The sequence below is a fragment of the Camarhynchus parvulus genome, chromosome 7, assembly GCF_901933205.1.
Source record: "Camarhynchus parvulus chromosome 7, STF_HiC, whole genome shotgun sequence".
NCBI lineage: Eukaryota > Metazoa > Chordata > Aves > Passeriformes > Thraupidae > Camarhynchus > Camarhynchus parvulus.
The window spans coordinates 30,096,862-30,121,082 of record NC_044577.1 but is presented as its reverse complement, the minus strand read 5'-3'; the positions used below and the strand labels follow the sequence as shown (position 1 = coordinate 30,121,082).

Below are 24,221 nucleotides of genomic sequence, written 5' to 3'. Positions count from 1 at the left end.
AAGGCTTCTGTAGAAAGCACTAATGGAAATAGTGCTCCATCATCAAATAGAACTTATTGGATTTTAGAAGCTGAGCTTTTTACTGATGTTAGTTTTCATGACAAAATTAAAAAAAACCCTCTAATTGTCCTCATTAACCTCCAATCAAGTCTGGGTGAGCAGAGTGTGCACAGAAAAATGCTTTGGGGTCTTCTGTTGCTAAGAGTGTGATGGAGTGATTTGTAAGGCTTGTGATGAGCAGGAGCACTGGGGGCAGAGGTGAGGAAACACCAGATTTTCCACCAGCTGGTCCATCAGGCCAACTTGGGTCCAAGTCAGCTTTGTCAGAGCCACTTCTGCTTTGTTTTGCCCTTGGGGTTTTGGTTTTGTTTGGTTGGGTTTTGGTTTTTTTTCATTTATTCTGACTGAGTAGGTGCAGAAATCAGAAAGGATGGGGTGCAGTTGCTGGGTTTTGTTTTCCCACTCAAGGTGCTGCAGAAGAGTTACTTTAGTGCTGTTTTTTAATTTTTTTTTATTTTCAGTACCCTGTGCCCAGCAGAGAGCCACAGGGATTCGGCTGCACACCTCCACACCCTGTGATTGAGGAGCTGTTTCCTCCAAGGGCCGCTGTAGCCAGAAATGACAGGAGCAGCTTGCAGCCAGCTGCTGGCTTTGCCACTTGGTGTGTGTCAGGTCAGCTGCAAGGAGCTTTGCTAGTTTTAATTTTAATATTCCTCAAAATTTTGATCCTGTGGGAACAGCTAGAGCTGCCTAAAGTTGCAGTCTCAGGAGTTGTAACGTAGCTGCTTCCAGAAAATTTCAGAAGTTGTTTGCACAGAGGAGACAGGGATGTAAAAGATGATTCAGTTACTCAGGGGGGAATAAGGAGCATACGGTGCTATGAGCTGCAGAAAACAGGAAGAAACCCCACAGGTATCAGATCAACACAAAATGTGAAGAAAGAAATTCTCCTGCAAAAGTCAGGTATTAACTACACCAACACATTTGTTACAGCTCCCTTTGTGTAAATTAGCTGAAACCCAAACTCTTGGCGAGTTTCCATCAGTTTGAAAATACATTTGTTAATCACTGCCACTTATCTGTGATAAAATCCAGACTTCTGTTCTGTGGGTGGTTTGTTTGCTTTAATTTTTTTATTTTTTTTCCTCCTGTTTGTACTTTGAAAGTGGTGTGTATTTTATGAACATTCAAGATTACCTGTGAACCCATTTTTGCATGGCGCGAATCTGGGAGAATTCCTTTTGTAGCTTACTAATGAAATTATTCAGTTTAGTTGGCCGCATAGGTCTGGTTTCTGACTTCTAGCAGCTTGTTTTTGAGTACACACTGAATATGTTTATTCATTCTTGTTAAAAACTAAGCAAGTATTTAGAAAAAGGAAATGAAGGTTGATACTTTTTAATCTGGGGAATTATGGAGTATCACAAGAATCCATTTTATTTAAGGCCTACAGTATAAAAAAAAAGCTGTGGTGTTACAGCCTGTCTCATAGCCCAACACTGTCATTTGAGTCAAATATTTGCCTCCAGACATTTCAGTAGGAGCTGTTGAAAAAGATCTGAAGGAATTATTTGGCTCTTATATTAAAGCTCAGAGCCAAGGAGAGGTTTTGAGCTGAGTACCTGTTGTGAGTACTGGATCTGTCGACAACAAATGATCTTCCAGTGCATTAATGGAAAATTCAGTGACAGGGCTGCTTGGAACTTGTCATCCAGTGATGAAATCATTGAATGAAATCATGAATCATTACATGTTTAGTGTAACAGCTCTGCCAAAGGCAGGTACCCACTTCGGCCTTGTTAAGATCTTTCTCTTTCTATCTCTGTTTATCAGAACTCTAATTATAATTTTTCAAACTTTTAAATGGCAAGAAACCCAAAAGAAATAGATATTATGTGTTTTACAGAGCTCATCCTTGTTTTATTTGTCATTGGAATCAGACAGAAAGAAGACATTACTCTGGGGAAAATGAAAGGTGCCATTCATTTCTTTCTCTGAGTCAAAACTCCTAGTTTGGATGGATTTCTGCCAAAATTTCTAAGATAGTGATGTGCTCTCACCTTTATTAGTAAAAATATTAAAGCATACATGAGGTGCTTGACAACATCACTGCTTTTCTTGGCACTATTATTATATTACAGTTTATTATAATAAACTGTAATATAATTGCAATTATTATATTATATTACAATCAAAGGTTCATTTGAGTTGCTCCTTAGAATGTCCAGGCTTTGGTGGAGCAGTCCTTAGTGGATCTGTGCATTTCTTTGCTTTTCTGTAAAAAGCAGCATCTGGAAAATGTTGCCGGTAGGAGCACCTTGACTCTTTTTGGGTGGCTCACATTTCCCAAAGAAACATAATGGATAATGGGCCTTTGAGGTGTTTTATGCAGATAGGTTTGGCCATTAGGTAAAATGACTTTGCAGGGAAAGAAAAGCTGGATTTTTTTACATTATCTGGAAATATACTGAAAAAATCAATGAATCTGGTAAAACAGCCAAGAAATTCCTGATGCTTTTTCCTCCTCGTACTAAATTTGCTTTTTAATTGAGTGGAATGTATGTAAAGAGATGATTTTGTGACCCATTGTCTTTCTAGAAATGCTTTTTTATAAGCTCTAGATGTGTGTATGAATGCTGGAGAAATGTGATGTGCTTAGTCCTGTGAGAACTTACAGTGTTTTAAAGCAAAATGTGATCTTGGCTCTGCTGGGTCATTATATATATGTATTAACTCTATATAATGTAGCATAATGTATTACATCTACCAATTTCCTGATCACCTCTCTGGTTTTTTTTCTCCTAAAAAAGTGCAGGAAAAAAACATATCTTAATTTCTGATCATAGAATGGTAGTGTTCTACTGCTTTAAATAGAATTCACTTTCCTGGAAAAACAGGTAATTTAATGGTGAAGCAGACTGGGAAAAATGAAATTATAAATTTCCAATTAGAGTCCAGTGATACTGACTGAGTAATTTTGCTTGCTGCAGTTTTGTTGACAAATATTTACATAAAGAGTTGCTGGTTTCCCATTCTCACCTGAGCTTGGGAAACTCATTTAACTTTCTTCTGCTTTAGATCCCTCTAAATACAGAGATTGTGTTTGTGTTCCCTTTTCTGGTACTGGCACTCCTTGGTTAATTAACATTTTTATTTGTTTATTGGAATGTTGATTTCAATAATATTTATCTCTGTATATATTCAGTGTTATGTGCATGTGTACATATGTATGTGCACAGTCTTATTAAGGCACATTTGGATTTAAACTACTTGTTTTATTTGCATGTAATTTGTATGTAAATCTGAAAACAAATAGAAAAATCCTGATGTAAATTTGCAAAATAACCTTTGCAAATGCATTTCATCGTTTGATAAATCTTGATTTAATCTCACTCATCTAAAATAGTTTCTGTCAGATCCATTCTCCAGGACTGTTAAATGGCATAAAATTAAGCATATGTACAGATACCTGAACAGTGAGAAACTCCAAAAGTTGATTTTGTTCTTTCTGCTCTAACAGTGAACTTACTTGAAAGTCATGCACCAGTGCAGTTTTTTACCATTAAAAACAGGGGCACTGTGTTACATTTAAATTGTAAAATTACGTGGCACAGATCTGAATATTGACTTTATGACATGGCTGCAGTTTGGTAACCTTTGCTGTTTATCTAACCTTCAGTGAACTGCAGTGTTGTGTTGTCAAGCAGATCTGCTTATTAATGCTGAAATTGTTGATGTCAGTCTTAAAGATCATTTCTTATGGGACCTTGCCAGTATATCTGGAAATAAAAACACATTTTAAAGCTTTTTTTTTAAGCAATCAGGCAAAATATAACTTTGTTTCTGAGCAATGAAAAGTACAAATTCCAGCAAGCAACTTTGTTATATCTGTAGAAAAATCTATAGGTATGCAACATGGATAGCTTGTATTCATTTATTTTTTAAGTCTCTTTTTATTGAGATATGTTATTTTACTTGGGGGGGTTTTCTGTAATATGATAAGAATGGGAGACATATTTTACTATCTTGTGACATTTCATTAAACTTGGGATCAATAAAAATATATGAAAATACCTTTATGGCCATAAATGGCTGTGCCATTTATGTGTTTATACAGACTTCTTGTGTTACATCATAGTAACCTGGATAAAATCATGTTTATGCCTGCTACTTTGTCATCTTTTTCTGTCCTTGGCCTTACTTGCTTTAGTGAAATACTTCTAAGAATTTTCTTTAATTATGGCAAAGGAACTGTTGATTTCCTGTAGAAATGATTTGTGCATGGGCTCACTGGAAATTTCTCCCTTCATTTCCATGTCATCTCACAGGCAGTCTTCAAGATATAGAGATGGCTTTTCCTAGTCAGACAAAGATCTCATTAGCTTCCAGATGAGACTGGAGTGAGGAAAAGAGCATGTGGCATGGTGTGAGTACTGAGCTTTGGTCTGGTGAGGACACGAGGAGCGCAACCTGAAGTCAGGGCAGAGCTGTTGGTGGGCTCAGCCCCATGAAGGAGTGTGAGACTCCTCTGGACAGCCTTCTGTCTGGAGCTGAGATTGGCAGAGGAGGTTGCAGTCCTATTTAATAAAGCAGCTGTTCATTAGCTGTCATCCTCAGGAACTTGCAGAGATCCCCATGGGTGGCTTCCTGTAGCTTTCATGTCCCTCCATGCTTCTGTCATCTCAAGATGCTTCCTCACGTCTTGTCAGAACTTTGTTATTCTCCCCAGCTCTCCAAGTGTTTCTGCTGGACTGGGAGGAAAGAGTACAGTATTTTTACTTCCAACACTTTGTCAGAAACAAACTATAAAAGATTGTGAGCACAGGGTGGAAAGGGATAAAAACTCTGAAATCCTGAGGCTCAGTGAAGCTGCCTCTGATGCTGGCATTGCACCTCTTCATGGAGCTGCCTTGCCTTCAGCAGAGCTTCCAAAAGCATGAGGAGCTCCCTTGCCTGCTGCAGCCTCTCTCTACAGTGTGACTGCTCTTTTTTTCAGATAAAACCCAGTTCTGTCATCCATTGTTACTTTATTCACGTCTCCCTGTGCCCCAGCTCCTCAGCAGTGCTTGTGGCAGTATTTTCCATGGCCTGCGTTCTCCGTAGCTTCTTTAATATTGAAAACTGTGATAGTTTACTTCCCCCCCACCCCTGTTTGAATGCTACTGTGTTAGCTGATGGCCACAAATTTTCCCTTCTGTTTTGATCAGTTGTGCTGACCCATCTCTGCTTTTGTATTTATTACACGCAGGAATAATGACCTGAGGTTTAAACTCATCGGCTGGGATTAGACCTTGAACAAGGGTCTCAGCAAAATGCTTTAGAAGTTAAGCTTTTACTTGTTTGTCTAGTGTAATAGCTGGCTCATTGTCTCTGAGTAAGTGTTTCAAGGTACACTGCAAAATGAGTGGGAGATGTGGAATGTATTCTTAATGCTGGCCATAATACATTAAATAGATTCCATAAATGTTTCTAGTCTTTTTTTTTTGTGAGTAGTTAGAACTAAGGGTGTTGACAAAGCTGTTCCAAAATACCCCAAACAACCAAAATCCAGTTCATGAATGGGCACTTGCAGGTCCAAGGAAAAGATCTCTCTGCTTAGAGCAAAAATGATCAAGCTGAAAGAAAACACAAAGTGTTTTTTAAGGTTAATAACCAGTGTGAGTGATCAACACTTCTCAGAATGACTTATAGGTGCACGTTTGTTTTAGTTAATTTTTCCTGAGGAGGGATGGGTTTGAGTTTGTTTTAGTTGTTTTGGTCTGGGTTTGTTTTCACTTTGGCTCTGCAAAAGAATGGCTTTGTTCTACCAGAGCAGCCCAAAGAAATAAAAATATGAAGAGAGATTGTTCCCATATCCAAACCCTGCACCTGCTCTGAGCAGGGTAATTGCTAACAAGCTGCTCTCTTTTTAAAATGCCAGTTATCCACGGAGCTGACAGAATCCTGCATTCCTCTGAAAGTGGCATTTTACAGTGACTCTCAAAAGAAGTGCCAATGTTTTCATGAATAAAGATATTGACCGGGGAAAGCAATTGTGTGACCATAATCATTGACACAAGAACTGTAGCAACGGGATCTTATAACACAGAGGATTGTAAAGGGAACATGAGGGATGAAAATGATAGGTACTTATGCAAATGGATTAGAACTATCTCGTGCCACTTTGTGGATGTGTCTTTTAATCTCTCTTGCTATCTAGGCCGTGGGATTAGTCAAAAACAGCTGGAATGGAATGGACACAATCACTTAATCACAAAATCAGAAGGCTTGCTGGGGTAATTTGCCTTCAAATAGCACACTGCAAACCCAGGGCAGGTAGTACTTAATATCAGTTGCAAGCCCAGCTCTACAAAGAGCTTTGGAAAGACTGCAATCTTTCCATTATAAGTGTATTGAGTCTGTCTTTTAAAACACCTGAAATGTGACATGAAATTATTAGTCTTTTTTTTCCTTTTGTCACCTTTTCTTTATGTTTGGGGAATGCAAATGGCAAGAGTTTAATGAAGTGATGTTGTTGTGATTACATCTGAGCTGCAGAGTGAGACTCATTCTCATTCCTACTGCAAAGCAAATTACATTTGCTTTTCCTACTCTAATGCACTTTGCCCCTGAAATTCTTGCCAAAATAAGTAGGGGGCTGTGATTCTCCTTAGTGCTTTTCTCTGTAGGCTTTGTCCTGGTGACAGAAAAAAAAAAGAAAAAAGACAAAAGAAAGCAGATAATTTATTCAGAGCATCAGAAGATGCCATGCTGGCAGAAGCTGCTACAGCCCAAATCAAGCTCCTCTAAGATCTTTCACCTGCCTCAACACAAAACCAGGCAAGCCCCAGCCACTGCTGCAGCTCAGTGCTGCTGGGTTTTGTGTTCCAAATAACCACAGTCCAGGGGTAAACACCAATGTGCATCTGCAGACCTGGGCTGTCAGGCACAGCAGCTTGGTAAGGTTCACTCTGGACTGCAGAAATTGTGGCAGAATCTTTGCATTCAGTTTGAGCTGAACTGAGCAGAAATAGTTAAAACTGCTTGAATTCTTAGCTGTTCTTAGCTTTATGATAGAGAAATGCATATTTTCTGCAGTTGGGTTGATGCAGCATGGGCAGGAGCTCCATGAGAAAAAGCAGGTTGGTTAAATGCCAGCTCTCAGGGTTAGTTGTCTCTGAAAGTTTGGCTTTCACTTCTTCTCCCAAAGGGGTTGCTGCATTTTAACTTCCCAATGTCTTCTGGAAAAGCCTGGCTGAGGCATCCAGGAGTCCTCAGGCTTTAGCCAGTGCCCTTCCACATGCCTTCTCCCACCAGGCATTCTGCTGTTGCTTCTGGCATGATTTCCATGGTGGAAATTGAACTGTGGTTTACGCAAAGAGTTTTCCAAGAAATCCGGAAAATGCTGTTAGGATAATTCAGAAACCTGACTTACTAATGCAGCATGCTATGCCAATATTTTCTGACCTTTTGTTCTCTTACAACAACCTTAGTTGTACACACTTGCTGGAAAAATTATGTCTTAAAGACTTTTTATCCTCATTGATTAACAATAAAGCTGTGCCACTCGATAAGCTTCAGGAAGGAAGCTGTGATTTTTTTTCTGGTTATGCTGCTTACAAGAAAGATTGCAAGTTTGTTCAGGTAGAAATATGGAAATATTTGAAAGTTTTTTGTGCATTCTTCTACTATATCTGTTAATTCTGAGTGATTATTTTTCTCAAGTCAATACTCCCAATACTACTTAAAATATGTGCTTGCATTTTGTGTCAAGGGATAAAAAATATTTTTATTTGAAATAAATCTAGCTGAATTTAGTTTCATGTTTTTATTTCTATTGTAATAGGAACTTAGATCTTCTTTTTACAGTCTTGTGTAAAACAGCCATTATGGAGGCAATTTCATAGTTTTTTATTTTAAAAATTAAACATCTCTGTCAGAATCTGTATTTTATTTAAAAATAGAGAACAAAAGCTCAGAAATGCTGAATGGGACTACAGCCTTCTAGGACAGGGTTACAGCATTGGTGTATCAGGGAAAAGAGAGTGCCATGGACTTGTACCAGGCTTTTGTCACTGTCCCACATGGCCCTGACAGGCCTGAGAGATGAGAAGTTCAACAAGGCCAAGTGCAGAATCCTCCACGTGGGTTGTGGCAATTCCAAGCACAAGTAAAGGCTGGATAGAGCATGGATTGAGAGCAGCCCTGAGGAGGAGGACTTTGGGGGTGCTGCTGAGTGAAAAGCTCAGTGTGACCCAGCAATGTGCCCTTGCAGGGCAGAGATCAGCAGCATCCTGGGCTGCATCCATCCCCTGGGGCAGCAGGGCAGGGATCAGCATTATCCTGGGTAAGAAGGATGTGGGCCCTGTTGGAGGGAGGTCAGAGGAGCTCCCAGAGGTGCTCAGAGGGCTGGAGCACCCCTCCTGCACAGACAGACAGGCTGGGAGAGGTGCGGCTGTTCAGCCTGGGGTAGCAAAAGCTCTGTGAAAACTCTAGAGCAGCTTGTAAAGGGGTTGCAGGAGAGCTGGAGAGGGAATTTTTACCAGGGCTTGTAGTGACAGGACAAGGGAGAATGGCCTTACACTGAAGGGGCAGGCTTACATCAGACATAAGAAAGAAATTCTTCATTGTGAGGGTGTGGCACTGGCTCCTGGGAGAAGCTGTGGGTCTCCTGCCAGTGTTCAAGGCCAGTCTGGATGGGCTTTGAGCAAGATGGTCTACTGGAAGGAGATGGGGCTTGGACTGAGCTGATCTTCCAACCCAAACTGTTTATGATTCTGTGCCATAGCTTGTGGTATTCAAAGCCATGTCTTGCTGCTGCTTCAAAGATTTTCATGCCTGTAGTGAATCAGTTCATCATCAGCCTGAGAACTGTGTTTGGAGATGGACTATATATCTAGAAAACAGCCTAGAAGAGGAGAGAGAAAGGTGCTTCAGCCTATTTGAACTATATTTGCTTTGCATATTTGCTGGATATATTTTTTTTAGCATTTCCCTCTGAAATACCTTGTTTTGCAGTGGTGAGTGGGATTTAGCACAGAGGGCTGCAGAAGGGTTGAAATGACTCATTTGTCCTCTGACAGCCTCAACCTCTCCTTCCCCCCACACCCAGTCCCTGCAGGTTTTTGGTTTAGCCTTCCTTTTGGTTCCTTTAGCCTTCCTTTTGGTTCCTTTAGCATTTCTTTTGGTTGCAGGATTTGCAGCCTCTGTGGTGCTGTGTCACACATATGGTGCATGCTTTGGTACGACCAGTCTTTTAGGGGGTCTTTGCAACAGAGGTTGAATGGAGACAATCACAGAGCAGGAACTTTAAGCTCTGTCCTTTGTTTGCATGCATTGAGATCCCTGATGATGAGTGCTTGCAGGCTCTTGGTGAATGTGGTCTCCAGCATTCGGCAGCAGCAGCCATTGGAACCTCTAACATTGGTGTACAAGGATTTTGTGCAAGAAGTGTTGCATTTTTCTCTTTTTAGCTGTGTTTTAGTAAGGTATTACTCAGTCCCAAATTACATTCAGAAATATGTATTACTTGAGGATTGTTTTTGGCAACAATGCAATTAAATGGTTTGTGAAAAAGCTGCTATAAATAATGAGAAAACTTGCAATTGTATTATTCTTTGTGCAGCCATTTTCTGATTCATTAGAGTTAGACTGTAAAATCTATAATAACATTATAGGTAGTGTTATATATAAACCACCATACTCAAGAGCTGGTATTTTTTCAAACCACATTAATAAAAGAGCCTATTTAGGAGATTAAATCCTTAAATCTCCATCTGTGTCTGCATTGTTGTCATGTGCCAGTTAGCAGATAGTTATGGGGAAACTACATGTTGTCAAAAGCTTCTCATTGTATGGCTCTCTGTGATGTTTCCTCCTGAAGGGCTCTATCTTCTTGTCACACTCAGGAATCACAGCTTCTGCCTTGCCAGTGATACACAGCCCAGAGATCTCTTTAACTGCCTTTTGCTTGTGGCCACTTCAAAGCAGCACGAGGCTAAAAATGTTTTATTGTTGAAGGACTGCAACTTCCACTGTTTTAAAACTTTGTAGGTTACAGTCCAAGAGTTGCATTGGTTAGCATCAAAAAAGTTAATTGGAGATGCCCTCGATAGTGACTGTGCTATGAATTCACTTCATTATAGTAATTTTTCTAATAATTAATTTAATTTCATTTCAATTTTTCTTCATATTTCATCAATATTTCGAATATTTCAATTTTCTAATATTGTTTGTGTATAGTAACTTAATAAATTTCTCACAAGAATGTTGTCACTCAATATCAAAATATCATCGTGGCCTTTAATAATTTCTAATATAATAATTTGATACAACTTGTAATTTTTATTCAAATATTAAAACCAAATATCTTAATTTGAGACAAATCCTTCTTTTTGTGCCATTCCCCAAACTTTCAGCTAGCTGGAAACTCTCTTCTTTCTCACTGTAAGCTTTGTATGCTCAGTACTTGATTAATCTCTTTGGTATTCTCCTTGCACAAATTTGCAGAAGTATTTAAAATGAAGCTTTATTTTTAGAAACTGAACAATATTCATGTCTGAAGAGAAGAACCTTGTGAATAATAAGGACTTGGTACATTTTTTAGAAGCTTTGGCACATTCATCAAGTTGTCCAGCTTCTGTCATTTTAAGTCAGTTCTTTGGAATGGGGTTTTGCAATGCTCTGAGGGAAACTAAAGTTCTCTCACCAACACTTGGTTCTGTGAGCTTCTAGTTCCTGCCTTAAACTGGATTCTGTCAGATGTCATTTAAATAATGCTGACACTGTGATGCTCTAGAATAAGTTTGTGTTTCTTAGGCTGTGCTATTACAATAATTCTTACTTAAGGGGAAATAATACCTTGGATCTGAGTTCACCTGCAGGACACAGAAATTGTGTATTTGTGTGGAAAAGCTGTGGATCCCTGCAATGTCCCATGGCCAGGGCTGTACAGGGAGGATGGAACCACCTGGGGTTCATAACCTAGGTGATGCTCATCACCCAGGGACCCCCAAAGGGCTGGTGAAGCGGTCATGCAGCCCTTGAAGACCTCTGTCTAAAGCCACACGGGCTGTGGTAATATGCATTTTGCAAGGGAGGAGAGAAAATGAGGGAAGCAGGCAGGCTTGAAAGTGGTTGGGAAGTGGGGGCAATGGGGTGGAGAAAGGAGATGGATGCCAGGAGTTCCTGTTTACACCATTTCTTCCCCCTGAGTGCTGAAGCCATGGTAGGGGCTGCCCTGAGGAGACAGAGTGGCTGCTCTGCCACTCTGGTGAGAGTAACAATCTCAAAAATGAGCGATCTCAGGAAGGCTGGGCAGCATGATGTGTCCAATGGGCAGAAGTGGGGACATTCCTTTGCTGGGAGCTGTGATGTGCTAAGAGCTGCTGTGAGAATTCCCAGTGGGATTGCTTAGAGCCTGTGTTGGGCAGTTCCCCTTTTATTTTCTGGAAAAGAGGGCCAGGGAGAGAAGCTGTGTTATACAGCTAGTATATAGCTGTATATACACTATTATACAGTAGAAACGAACTGGCAATAGGTTAAAAAAACAATATTAAAAAGTTACAGATACAATTGCTGCTGTGGGTGATGTGTGATGCTGAAGTGGTGCATGTGAGCCAAGAAGGCATAAGAAAATTGCCACTCTCTGTTAAGACTTACCCATTTCACACTCATTAGAAGCCAGAAATACAAAATGAAATAATGCGTATGTGAAAAATTTTACCATGCTTTTGGAAGCTTGTAAAACATAGCAGGAGGTTTTTGGTTTTTTTTTTTTTTTTACAATCCTACCATAGCATTGAATTATAGCAAAATAAAACTAAAGGACTTACCATAGCAAAAAATAGCATATTTAATTAATAATTCATTGATTATTATGAATACTTATTTATTAAATAAAATTAATAGAAACTAAAGGCGCATGTAATTGTGGCAGAGAAACATTTCTGCTTGCCAAATCTAGATAGAAAAAAATACTGTTTTCTGTGAGGGAAGGCTGGGGTTGTAAGAAACAATTGCACTAGTTTTGTCATTGTGTTGTTAGCTGTTTATGTGCTGTTTGGTCTCAAACTGTACCAGGAATATGGGCAAGGCATTGCCAGGATTGCAAATATGTAAATGGTGCCTGGCAGGAGTTAAACGTGTAGCACAGAGGGTGGAGGCTTAAGTGCACTGCTACTTACAGAAGCATTCATTTAACATTTGTTATAAGCTACTGTTGTTTTTTTATAACTAATAGGGGAGCAGTTTACAGCTGATCTACTGCATAGAGAAAAAGAGCTTGTAGCTTCAGATGGAATAGTTGCAGCCTCAGGCAGTTTTGCTAATGCTTTCTATTACAAATAAGTTTAATAGTGTGCATTAAAAAGGATGTGTATTTAAACCTTTATGGTCCATACCATGTTAGGTAGAATTACAGCAAATTGCTACATTTCATTCCTGTAATTATCTTATAAACTGCTAGTTGATATTGTCCTGAAGTTTATGTTCAGGACATTTTAACACCAGTTGTGTTTTGGACAGCTTGCATAAGATCATTTGATTGTCTCTTAGGGGTACAAAATTACATATATATATTAAAAAAAAAAGAAAAAATCTATTAAAAAGCATGAGAGTTGCACACCTTTGGATGACTCTGTGTACTGCGGAGAAGGGAGGGATCATGATCACCTCCCCTGCACATTATGAGCACGCACAGAGCAATTTTCCTGTTGCTAATAGTTCTGGAAATGTATGTTTGAGAAACGTGTTTTTTTCCTTTTATTTCATTTTTTTCCATTCCTGTAGGAACTTGGAAGTAACAGCCCTCCGCAGAGGAACTGGAAGGGAATTGCAATTGCGCTGCTGGTGATTCTAGTTGTTTGTTCACTCATCACCATGTCAGTCATTCTTTTAACCCCAGGTAACCTTCTTCTTTATTTTTATCTTAATAAAGGTCTGTGATTCATAATGCAGTCATAAAGCAATGGATGTTAAAGAGTCTCTTGCCTTTAAGCATTCTTAACTTGTGGCTGTTGTAAATTTGGTGCTGAAGGGACTCAGGAGCTGCTGGAGGCCTTGTGGAGCAGAAATATTTGGGGTTGGCAATATTTGGGGTTGGAAATCCTTAGGATTGTGTCTGCCTTGATGGGGTTACAGCAATCCTTGTGAGTCCTAGCAAGTGTGAGCTGACTTCAAGAGTTTGTTGTTGGTTTTTCGTGCAATTTCAGATTCAGAGATGAGCTAAGAGAAAATTGTATTCCATAGAAAACTGATTCTGAGAATGCAACTTTTCACTGAATCACAAACATGGATATTCCATCTGTACATGCACAAGCTTCTTCCCTTTTCTCTCTTTCTGAAACAACAAAGGGAAAAAGTAATGGCTCAGTCACAGAAAAAAAAATGGAGAGGACAAGTAGACAAAAAGAGAAAACAATGTACAAGTTTAAAAAACGCCAAACTTTGAATCCTTTTGCCAGTTCTAAAGTTAGAGTGTAAAGTACCTGATTTGCATGGCATGCCTGGATAGTAAATATTGGTCTGCAAATATTCTGCCATTGAAGTGCTCAGTTTGTGTAAACCAGCAAGTTAATGAAGCTCTTTTCAGTAAATAATGGTTCCAGGCTGTTTGGCCACGAGATGCAATCACTGAGGGAAGCTGTGCATGAGCAAGTACAGCAGCACAGTGCTGCTGCTTTAAAGGAAGGTGGTGAGGCTAAATGGAAAAGGATCAAAAAGCCTTGCTTGTCACAGGGCATGAGGCAGCTGGAAAGAGAAGGCAGGAACGCTATGGATAGTCTGCTTCCTCTGTTTTGTATAAATATCTACTCCTGTTTTGTATAAATATCTACTCCTTATGCAGGGTGCTGTCCAAAACAACTGTTTGCTTATTTCCACTTAGATCAAGTTGAGAAAAATAAAAGCAAAGTTGTGCTGCTGTAGTCTCAGTGAATAGAAGCCTTCTTCAGGGAATAAGAAAAAAGATTTTGAGAGCACATGGTAGTGTATCCTAGTACACTCTAAGACAGAAGACTGTTTTTTGTTTCAAGGAGGATGTTTCCCTTTTTTTGAAGACTTATAAAATATCAAGTGTTTGCTGGAACCTACAATAATAACTTTCAGTTGTGGCTCTTATATCTATGTAGAATTATTAATGATGTAAAACATAAACTGAAGTCCTTGAAGGCACTCATGGAAGCAGAATAAACAACCTAGGGGAATGTTAACTTTTTAAAAAAATATGGTAAAAAAGCTCAGTGAATTGCAACATCTCTGAGGCTGTTTCAGAATCCAGAGATCTTGGTTGAAAACTTGTGTAAGCTGGGACCTACATTTCAGTTGAAGTCATGCAAGTGAAAACTCGTTCTGTCAGCTCAGATGCTCTGAGATATCCCTCTGAGACTGTGAAGCTTGATAGAAATGAAAACCTTTCTCCCAGAACAATCTAGGTCTGCAAAACTGGGCTTTCCTGTGCCTTGGAAATGCTTACCATGGAAAGCTTTGAGGTGCATTGTAGGATAGATCATTGCCCTGTTTTGGCCCTAATCACTGCTGTTCCCCCTTCACTTTTGTTATTAATTTGTTTGATTATTATGAGTTATTAGTGGTTTGGGAACCAGATATTTTCCTACTCTAAGCATTATAGCTGACACTTCTTTGTCATGAATATGTGTTAAGGTCACATTGGGATGTTCAGTATTTGAGGGGAGGAAAAAGTAGAGACCCCCCCCCTTCACATCTGGCTATTGTGAAGTGCTCAGCTCCAAGTCGATGCTAATTTGTTATTATAAATATTTAGATTTGAAAATCCTTCTCATAAAATATAACAGGTCTGAATGAAGATATTTAGTGCAAATGTCCTTTTTTACCCTGGGATGTTTCAGTGTTCATTTCTAGTACTGTTGTGAGCATCAGAGAGTTCTCTCCCTATTTAGTTCTGCCTGTATGGATGGGTGCTTCTTAGATTTCATGTAAATTCCCCTAAACACTGTACATCATGCTGCTTCTTTTTATGGAAATGATGATAATTTCAGATGGTTATGGCTCAGAAGCATGATTGTTTCACTGGTATTTTTTGGAGGCAAAAGTGTACTTACTGATATGCCAAACACAACAGCAATGATCTCTTTTGCCTGTAATTATTTACACATTGTTTTGTCCACAATATAAGAAACTCCTGGGTCTGTGTACACTAACAGTTGTCATTTGACTTCTCTCAAATTTTGAACAACAGCTTTCCTGCCTTTTCATAGAGGGATTAGTGCTTCCATATGGGATAACATGTTTTTAAAAGTAAATGCAAATTCATTTGCAAAAGGCTTCAACGAGACTTTAGCTTCCACTAAAGATGGAAACTATGTTAAAACTAAAAGGAAATTCTTGATTTTGTTTTTGTATTGTCTTTTATTACATTAAATATAACTTGACTATACAACTCTAAGCAGGATCTCTGTTGCAATAAGAGATGTATTTTGACCTGTTAGTATCTTGGCTTTTATTCAAATCTGAAACCTCTGTGTTACAATTATGTTTGTGCTTTGAGTAAATGTATTGTACCAACAATATTAGTAACATTTCTGATCATTTCATCTTGCTTTTAAACTATGATAACACTCAGAATCTTTATAAATGTCTGAGTGTTCTCAACAAAGAGATGGAAAAGTGGAAGAACAAATCATGCAGTGATGTAAAACATTAGTGGCAGAGTCTGAATGAACTCTCAGCCCAGAAACCACTTGTTGGGGCTCAGGAGCTCTCTGTGAGCCCCCGTGGACTAAGGAGTACATTAAATAAACCCCACTGCTCCCAGCAAGTAGAAATTGCTACACTGCTCCTTACCTGGGAGTAGAAGGCTTGCAGGCAAATATTCCTGCTGGTTTTCTTCAAAATTAGAAAAGTGCAATGATAAAGAAAGTGCATGGGAATGCTTTGGCATTGAATGAAGTTGTCCTTGTTAAAGAAGAGGACTGGAGTGGAAAAACTTGGAATTTCAGAACAGGAGCCTGTCTGTCCTCTGGGGCAACTGCATTGTGAACCTAGTGATTTTTGTTTAATATTTGGAGTGGATTGCTGGAGAAGTATTTAAGAGAAAACCAAAGAAAATACCTTGGGAATAATCTTCTAAATATATCTTTCTATTGGGAATTAGTGGCCAGTGCAGAGACACAGAGACATCCATGAGATTCCATCATTTGGTTTGTGTATCAGTATAAATATAACACGGGCACCTTTCTTCTGCTGCTTTTATTCTATTTTATGCTTTTGAGGTTTCATCTCACACCTGCATATACTAAAATAGTCTTGGGTAGATTTTTAGATATCAGTGCCTTTAAATCATTCCTGCCTTTGAATCAGCTTGTTCTTGCTTTGCATCATGACAGTTCCATGTTGTAGGAATTATCTGGAGACCTATCTGATGAGCCACTGTTGATCTGTATATCAAAACTGACAAATGGTCAATTGAAAGTATTAGCAGCTTAAAGTTTTAGATGAAAAACCATTTTAGAACAGCCTAAGAGTTGTATGGATTTGGCCTCCCCTGTAAAGGTGTTTTGCCACAACACTCAAACCTGTTTTTTCCCTTTTGGACTGTTAGTAATTCTACCTTCATGTTAACTTGCAGTTTCTGAAGGTCTGGAAGACTCAAATGCTTTTTCTAGGACTTGATTACTGAGATATTGATGTTGGCATTTAAACCATGCCTGCGGATATGTGCACTTGCTGTTGAGCAAAGTGGCACCTGCCTAATCAGAGACTCAAGGAAAACTCACACATCACAGGAAAAAAAAGGACACTTACAGAAAAATTGCTTAAGAGAACATTTAGGTCAGACAAATGGTCAGAAAACACTTCTTGTGGAAAGGGTTGAGTAAAATCAAGCTCTGGGAAGAGAACCCATTTGGATTACATCCAGTAAATAAACTGTTCAGGGTTAGGACTGACATCTCCATACCCTCCATATCCTCTCTCATACTACTCTTAAAGGAAAAGAAAGCAAACTACTTTTTTTTTTTTTTGGTGATGTGGATATTCACTGCAAGAAGTTTCAAGTTTCTGTTCAATTCTGTATAGCCCCCCTGTACTTACTGTAAATTGGTAGGCAGGTTTTGATATCCAGCTATTTTCTGGCAAGTTTTCTTCCTTTGTCATGATAACACAAAGTGAGCTATGCTAATTCCCAGTTACACCTGCTGGCTTGCATACCATTTACTAGTGGTGTTTTTCCACTTTTCAGATGGCATTTTACATCAAGCCTTTATCCTAATTTCTAGCATAAAACCTTTTTTTTCCACAGAAAAGTCAGTAGGGAGCTTCAATTAATGGCATACTACAGTACATAATTATAAGTTTTATTTGCTAAGTTAGAAGGCAAATTTTATGAGGTGTTTATATTATATTTAACCTGCAAAAATAATATCCTATAAACTCGTGAAAAGTAGCAAGGCCATTAATTTCAAGTTTTGGAGCCTTCCAGTTTAGTAAGCACAAACAGGTTTGTCACTTTGAATTAATACATGCCAGTATTGGAATTGTTTTTAATTGGAGGTACAATTAAGAAGTAGTCATTTAGTCTTTACCATTTGATTTTGTTTGTGTCTCTGTAATCCGTGTCATTTGCTGCACAAAAATACATATATCTATATCTATATCTATATAATTTCAGACCAAAATACAGAAATCTGTGGTAAATAGCACGAGAACATTGCAAATATCATTCCTTTAAGGAATAATTCAATAAAATTTACAGGGAAATGAAAAAGAGACAGTAGGCTATTTTGTAATGTAATAAATGCAAAGTAGTAAAAGGAAGTCTTTAAAATGAAACAAGTACATCCTAGAATCAAAGATTAGTTTGGCTTGGAAAGGACCTTAAAGATCATCTCATTCCAGCCCCCCTGCCATGGGCAGGGACACTTTCCACTATCCCAGGTGGCTCAGAGCCCTGTCCTGGTTCTGAGCACTTCCAGGGATGGGGCAGCCACAGCTTCTCTGGGCTCCCTGTGCCAGGGCCTCCCCACCCTCACAGGGAAGAACTTCTTCCTGACACCCAAACTAAACCTGCACTCTTTCAGTTTAAAGCAATTTCCCCTTGTCCTGTCACTCCATGACTGTCCAAAAGTCCCTCTCCAGCTTCATTGGAGCCCCCTTAGGTGTTGGAAGGTGCCCTAAGGTCTCGCTGGAGCCTTCCCCAGGCTGAGCAGTAACTGGAGTTAAGGGTTACAAACACGACTGATTTGGTTAAAATTTACCATTAGGAAAAAAAAATTCTAAACATCTTGTAAAGTTGCTTGAAGTTGCCTTTTTTTTTTCCACTTTTCAAATGCTAACCATAATTTAAAACTTACTTTAAAATCCAATTTGTATCGAGATTTCTTGCCAGGGATGTGGTAGCAAACAGAGAGCAGAGCTGGTGTTCCTTTCTTCTCTAATAAGCTGATATATTGTTTTAGTGATTTTTATTTAAGCAGTTGGAAAAAAAATCTGTCATAGGCAAGGCAATCTTTGACAACATAACAGCTTGTGTGAGCTTGATTGCTAGTTGGCAAACTGGCAGGAAATAAAGGGTCACAATGAGTAGAAACAGACTCAGGTAAGGTTAGAAGGGGAACATGTTTGGAATTACAAACAGCATCAGGACCAGGGTGTGTGGAATCCAAACAGGTGATGGCAAACAGCTTGTGGAGGGTAAGGTTGTCAACAAGGCTGTGGAGAAAGGGGATAATGGGCATGAGGAGAGCCCAGTGTCTGGTGCTAAGTCAGAAGCAGCGTTCTGAAGACACAGGAAGGTGTTTGTGGAGCTGAACAGAGCACACATAACAACATGTGCTTACTTTGAAGATAAAAACACAGTGTGTGGCAGGAGCAAGAGCTAACAAGGTCCCACGATGTGTAAACAGAGGGATTAGGTATAAATCAAGAGAGATAATGTTGCTCTGCTGTAAAGCCCCAGTAAGACTGCGAGTGGAATATTGTGTCCTGTGCTGGACTGGCAGGTGAAAAATAAAACCAAACCTAAACAGACTATTTTGATTCCTGGAAGGTAGGAAGAGGGAAAAAAGCTTATTTAAGGATTAGAATGTTTGTCTTATGAGGGGGGATCCTTACAAGACATGAAGTGCAAGAAGAGTTGATTGCAGTGGGTGAGTGCTTCCCAGAGCCCTGCTGCCACCTGGGAGGGAGCAGCATGCAAAATGCAGCAGAGCTGTGGGTGAGCAGCAGGGATGGCCTTGTGTCCATTGCAAATTCATGATGTGCATTAAAAGAGAGTTTCTCTTTGGGACACCAAGGAGGCACTTTTGTTAATATCAGCTGAAGTGGCTGCAGCACGCAGTGCTGACATTTAAAGGCAAAAATATCATATTGCTGTTGATTCCAGTAGGCTTTCTGCTGGCCCTCTAATTGAGAAATTTGGCTGAATAAAGACCAGTAACAAAACTATTGATGGACTTTATTCTCTTTGAAGGGTCGCATTTTCATCCAAAATGTATTACAGGATATGACCTTTGCAAAGCAGGTTTCTCTGTTAAAAATGTCCTGGTAGCATCATGGGTTGGCACAAAGACAACAAAGATGCTTGACAACTGTGATGGCAGATACTCCCTTTGTATGTGTCTGTCACCAGAGCACTGTTTAATATCAGTAAGGACAAAATCTCCCTAAAACAAAGTTCCTCTCATGGAGAAGGGAAGAAAAGCTCATAGAGAAGAGGAAGAGTGCAGTAATTTATGGTAACCTGCCCAACAATATAAAATTATTTTTAAAAACGTGGCAGGGCATTGGGCTGGTTGTGTGGAAGTGCACAGGTGCATCTTTCTGCACAGGCAGCAACCAGCACAGCTTTGGCAGCTGCTGTCCTAAACAGCCTAAAGCAGTCAGGTGAGGTGCAAGCTGCTGCCAGTGATTATTGCTTGGAAACTTGGTGGGTTTGTCTTTTGACACTAAAACTTTTGCTGTAATAGTAATGGTTCAACATTACCACTGTCAGTGCAGCAGTTCACTATTGAATCTTCACTATTGAAATCTTTGCTGCTTAATTTTTTAGCTTACAGCACAAGAACAGTGATATTTAGCAGAGCTTCTTTTTCAGTTTTCTGAAGTGTGGAGATTATTTTAGATGCAGGAAAATAATTTTGTTTTGTTTTGTTTTGTTTTGTTTTGTAAGTCAATGTTGGCTAATGTTCAGGAGCACAATATTCCTGGGTCATGTTTGGGACAAACACCAGGCTGATAGCCAAGTTATGTTCATGTCACTAGAAAGCAAGCACAGGCTATAAAATGTGCATGTGGATTTTTTTAAAATTTCATTTAAAGTTGTTGAATAGGTGAAGTTGGTTCTAAATTTACTTGCGGGAGTTTTCTCAGTGTATGGTACTCAATGTGGCCAACATCCTTTGGCTGTCAGGAAATTTTGGTGTTTGTAATTTTTTGTGGTATGGGGCTGTGATAAAGAAGAGCTTTGCTCTGCAAGTCCCAATATAATAAATAGCCAAACACTAAATCCTGTAGTTTTCCTATCCAAAAGGTACAAATTCTTTGTTTCCTGAAGCTTTACTAAACAAAAGTGATACTTTTACTTGTTATGAAAAAAAAAAAGAGCAAGGTTCTATACCATGGTTCTATAATTCCAGTGTTTTGCAAACAACACAGAATATATTGTTTCCAATATTTATCTAAAATGATCTTGTTGTGTTTATTTTAGATGAACTTGCAAATTCATCAGAAAACAGATTATCCTTGGAAGATCTCTTCAGAAAAGAGTTCATAGTTCATAATCCAGAAGCCAAATGGATTAATGGTAAGTTTATAAACTCTCATTTAATTTGAAACTAGGTAAAAATTTTAAGTCTTGAATGATATTATCCAGTCACTGAGAAAAAAAAATCAGTTAAAATTTCAAACCCTCTTCAAATTGGCCGGTGTCCCGGTTTTCCTTGTTGCTCTGAATCACGTCTCTTTCATTAATTTTTGAAGTGGCTTTCTAATTTTAAAGCTCTGTCTAGTAGAAACCCATTAAAATTATCTGTTCATGCTCCTGACTCAGCTGGAAGCAGTGATGAAGAATTGTGTTTAAGAACTGGATCTTGTTTGTGGATTCACAGGAAGATCAACTCTCAATATCTGAACTTTGGGATTTGACAACTGGTTCTCTTTGCATCTAGAAAAGACTTGAATATTTCAATATATCTGTATAGTCATAGTAATTTTCTGATGACTATGAATTGTATTTAGTATTCTAATTTATTTAATGATTTGTGCATGGCATGCAGATTTCTCCAAAAATTAGGCAGTTTTAATGTAAAAAAGGAAAAAAATCAAACTCTTTTTTTCAACTCATTGACTTCCTTTTCTCTTGTTGCCATGCCTTGTTCACTTTCTCTCTGTAAGAAATGTGCAGGTAATGCAGTAGCAACTGTCTGGTTTGTGTCATGGTAATCTGGGTGTTCCTGCAGTGACAGAATCAAAGGAATGACAGGATTTGTGCAAAACTGGGCAAGGCAAAACTGTTGTGGAGTGCTCTGTGCAAGGCAGGAGTCTGGCAGTCTGGTGGCTGTGTGTGTAAATTCCGAGTGACCTTCCATGGAAATAATGCCTCATTATACCACCTTTGGCATTCAACTATAGCTAGAACTGCTTCGCTTAGTAGGGAGTTCTGTGATTGAATTATTGCTTTGTGATAAACTCTGAAGAATGAAGTGGGTATAATAAGTGCCTTTAAAAGCAAAAGCATAAAAAGGAGAAAAGTATGGTCAATCTTTTTTTTTTTTTTTCAGCACCTGCTCTGGTGTTATTTGTTAGCCATTAGTTTGGGGCTAAGAGAAGGGACACTCAGTTTAGTTTCCTGCCACTCCCTTTCCCCATCTATTCCAAAGACATCTCACCTCTGCTGAATTGTCCTTAGTTTCTTCTTGGGACTGGTTTCTGTCTGCAGTCAGTGCAAAAAAAAAGTGATACTGAGTAAAGCTGGAACAGTTCTATTGCCAGGAGGAGCAGTTTCTTGTGTTTTTGCTAATGAAATCATAAAAGCAGGTTTTCAATTTGCTTTTCTCTGTTAAATTCACAAAACAGCTGCTTCTGACCCCACCCTGTCTGAAAAACACTGCTCCTAATTGTCAAATAAAGTTATTTAATATTATAAAATAAAGAGGTCACTAAAAGCAGGTAAGTACATAGTGGAAGAAGATGATTATGCTGGTTCCATCTATTACTCTTCTTACTTAAAAAATCAATGAGATTATTCTCCTAAGAACTCTAGTAGCTCCTCATAACGTGTGCATAATATTCTATGCATGAAAATAGTACTAATTTCAAAACCCAGGACAATAAAACTAAAAGGCTGTGGATGGAGCTACATTAAATATTGGTGATGCTATAAAACATGTAGTTAATTGTATTTCTTAACTCTCTTCTACAGCCTGTAATAACAGCAAAGCTTCTTTTATGAGTTTTCCAGATGTGGTAAAAAAGAAATGCAGAATTTGATGCTAAACCCTTGCTTGGTTTCTCCTGTGGTCTTCAAAATCCATCTTAAAAAGCTCCTACAGTGAAATAGAATTTTATTAGCATCGTGCAAAAATATAATTCGTATCATGCAAAAAATTGTTGCAAGCAATCCAGTCTAAAAGCTATGAGATTGTACAGGTATGAACTTTTCCATCTCTTGAAAATAATATTAGAAATGCTATTTATTAGAGGAAGGCCCTGTGTTTTATTAACAGCACACTGGTACTAATATCCAGTCTTTCTGCAATGATGGTTTTCTGAGTCAGTGTGAAAACTTCTAAGCTTTCTACATTAAACTCAAGTGTTCTCCTGAGTTGGTTGGCCAAAGAAACAATGAAGCCCAATAGTACAAAAAAAAGGAGGAAAGAAAGAGCATTTTGTTTATTAGAGTATGTGTGTGTATGAGAAATTAAGAAAAAGTGGAGGTAATTAAGGATTTATGAATTTTTTAGTATTTTTGATAAACACAGAAAAAATATGTATAGGTTTTGGTATTTTTTTTTAGTAGCCAGTATAGTTAATGATATCCAATATCTTGGGCAATAAAAAACCCCAAGGAATAGTCTTGCAAAGCAGCATTTCTGCTTCCTGCTTCTATTTTTATTTTTTAAGACTTTATTTCCTGGCAGTGTGGCGTTGCAGTGATGGCATTATATGCATGGAAAATGAAATATATAACTTCAGATTCATTACTGTGGAGCTGGAGGGGAGCATTTGGCACTTTCTTTGGATATTGGCAGGATAAGTGAACTCTGCACAGGATGATTTTAGCAGAAAATAAATAGCTACTTACTACCTTTTGCTCCTCTTGGAATGGGATAATTTGTATCCAATCTGAAAGTTTTCATCTTTACCTCCTGGGAAGGGGTAGGGATACTGGTTGAAAAAGTGGTTCCTGCTGTAAGCAGTGTCTTCAGGGTCTGCAGCATGTTTTGTAGAAAAACAAAAAGAAAGATTTAAGGATTTCAAGTGGTGGATGAATCACTGTGTCCTTAGGTAAGGCCTGGTATTTAATTGCTGCCCTTTAATGAAACTTTCCCTACTGATCTTTGCATTTCTCTGACATTCTCTTCCAATCTTGCCTTATTTCTTCCTTGTTTGAAATCTTCACTACAAAACCCTTCCCCGTGCAGCTATTTCTAGACTGCTCTTTAATAAGAGCAGCCCTTAAATGCAGATTTTTTTACAGTCCATTTCCTTTCCTGCTTGAAACTGAGTCCACAATTTTATGGGCTTGCCACCAAAGTTAATAATTATGCAAATGTCTAAAGTTGGAGAGGAGATGTTGGTCTTTATCTGAGATAATCAGATGTTGCTGAAGAAAATAAAAGAAATACTATGAGCTAGTCTTAAAAGTGACAAAATATATTCCCATTTTATATAATATGTAAAGATGTACCTGTGCAAATATCCAGATTTCTTCCTCCCTTCCTCTTTTTCTCTTTCTATTTTAGTTTATTTCAAAGACAATATATATATATTTTTTTTAACCTGACTTGGATTTTTTTTCTTTCTTTGAAAGAATTTGCAAAGGAAAGAGTAAGAAAATGGGGATGATAGCTAGTAATTTTGTTGTAAATAACTTAGTAGGGCACTAAGCTTTGTCAGTTATAAATCTGATTATTTTGGCTGTGGAAGGACATGGTGGAGAGTGCACACAACCATTAACCAGTCCAATCCCTGTTAGCTGGAAAAGTGTTTAATTTCAGAAGGCATTCCAGTTGTCTGGCATAGTTTTGGAGACCTTGAATGAGAGC

The 24,221-nt window shown here is 38.6% G+C and overlaps 1 protein-coding gene across 1 annotated transcript in view; it reads left to right on the top strand.

Moving 5' to 3' along the window:
- DPP10 (dipeptidyl peptidase like 10) overlaps positions 1–24,221 on the top strand; it is a 242,103-nt gene that overhangs the window by 34,620 nt on the left and 183,262 nt on the right. The window contains exons 2-3 of the mRNA XM_030951855.1: positions 12,769–12,883; positions 20,663–20,758. Coding sequence (XP_030807715.1) covers positions 12,769–12,883; positions 20,663–20,758 — 211 coding nt within the window. The remainder of the gene's footprint in view (positions 1–12,768; positions 12,884–20,662; positions 20,759–24,221) is intronic.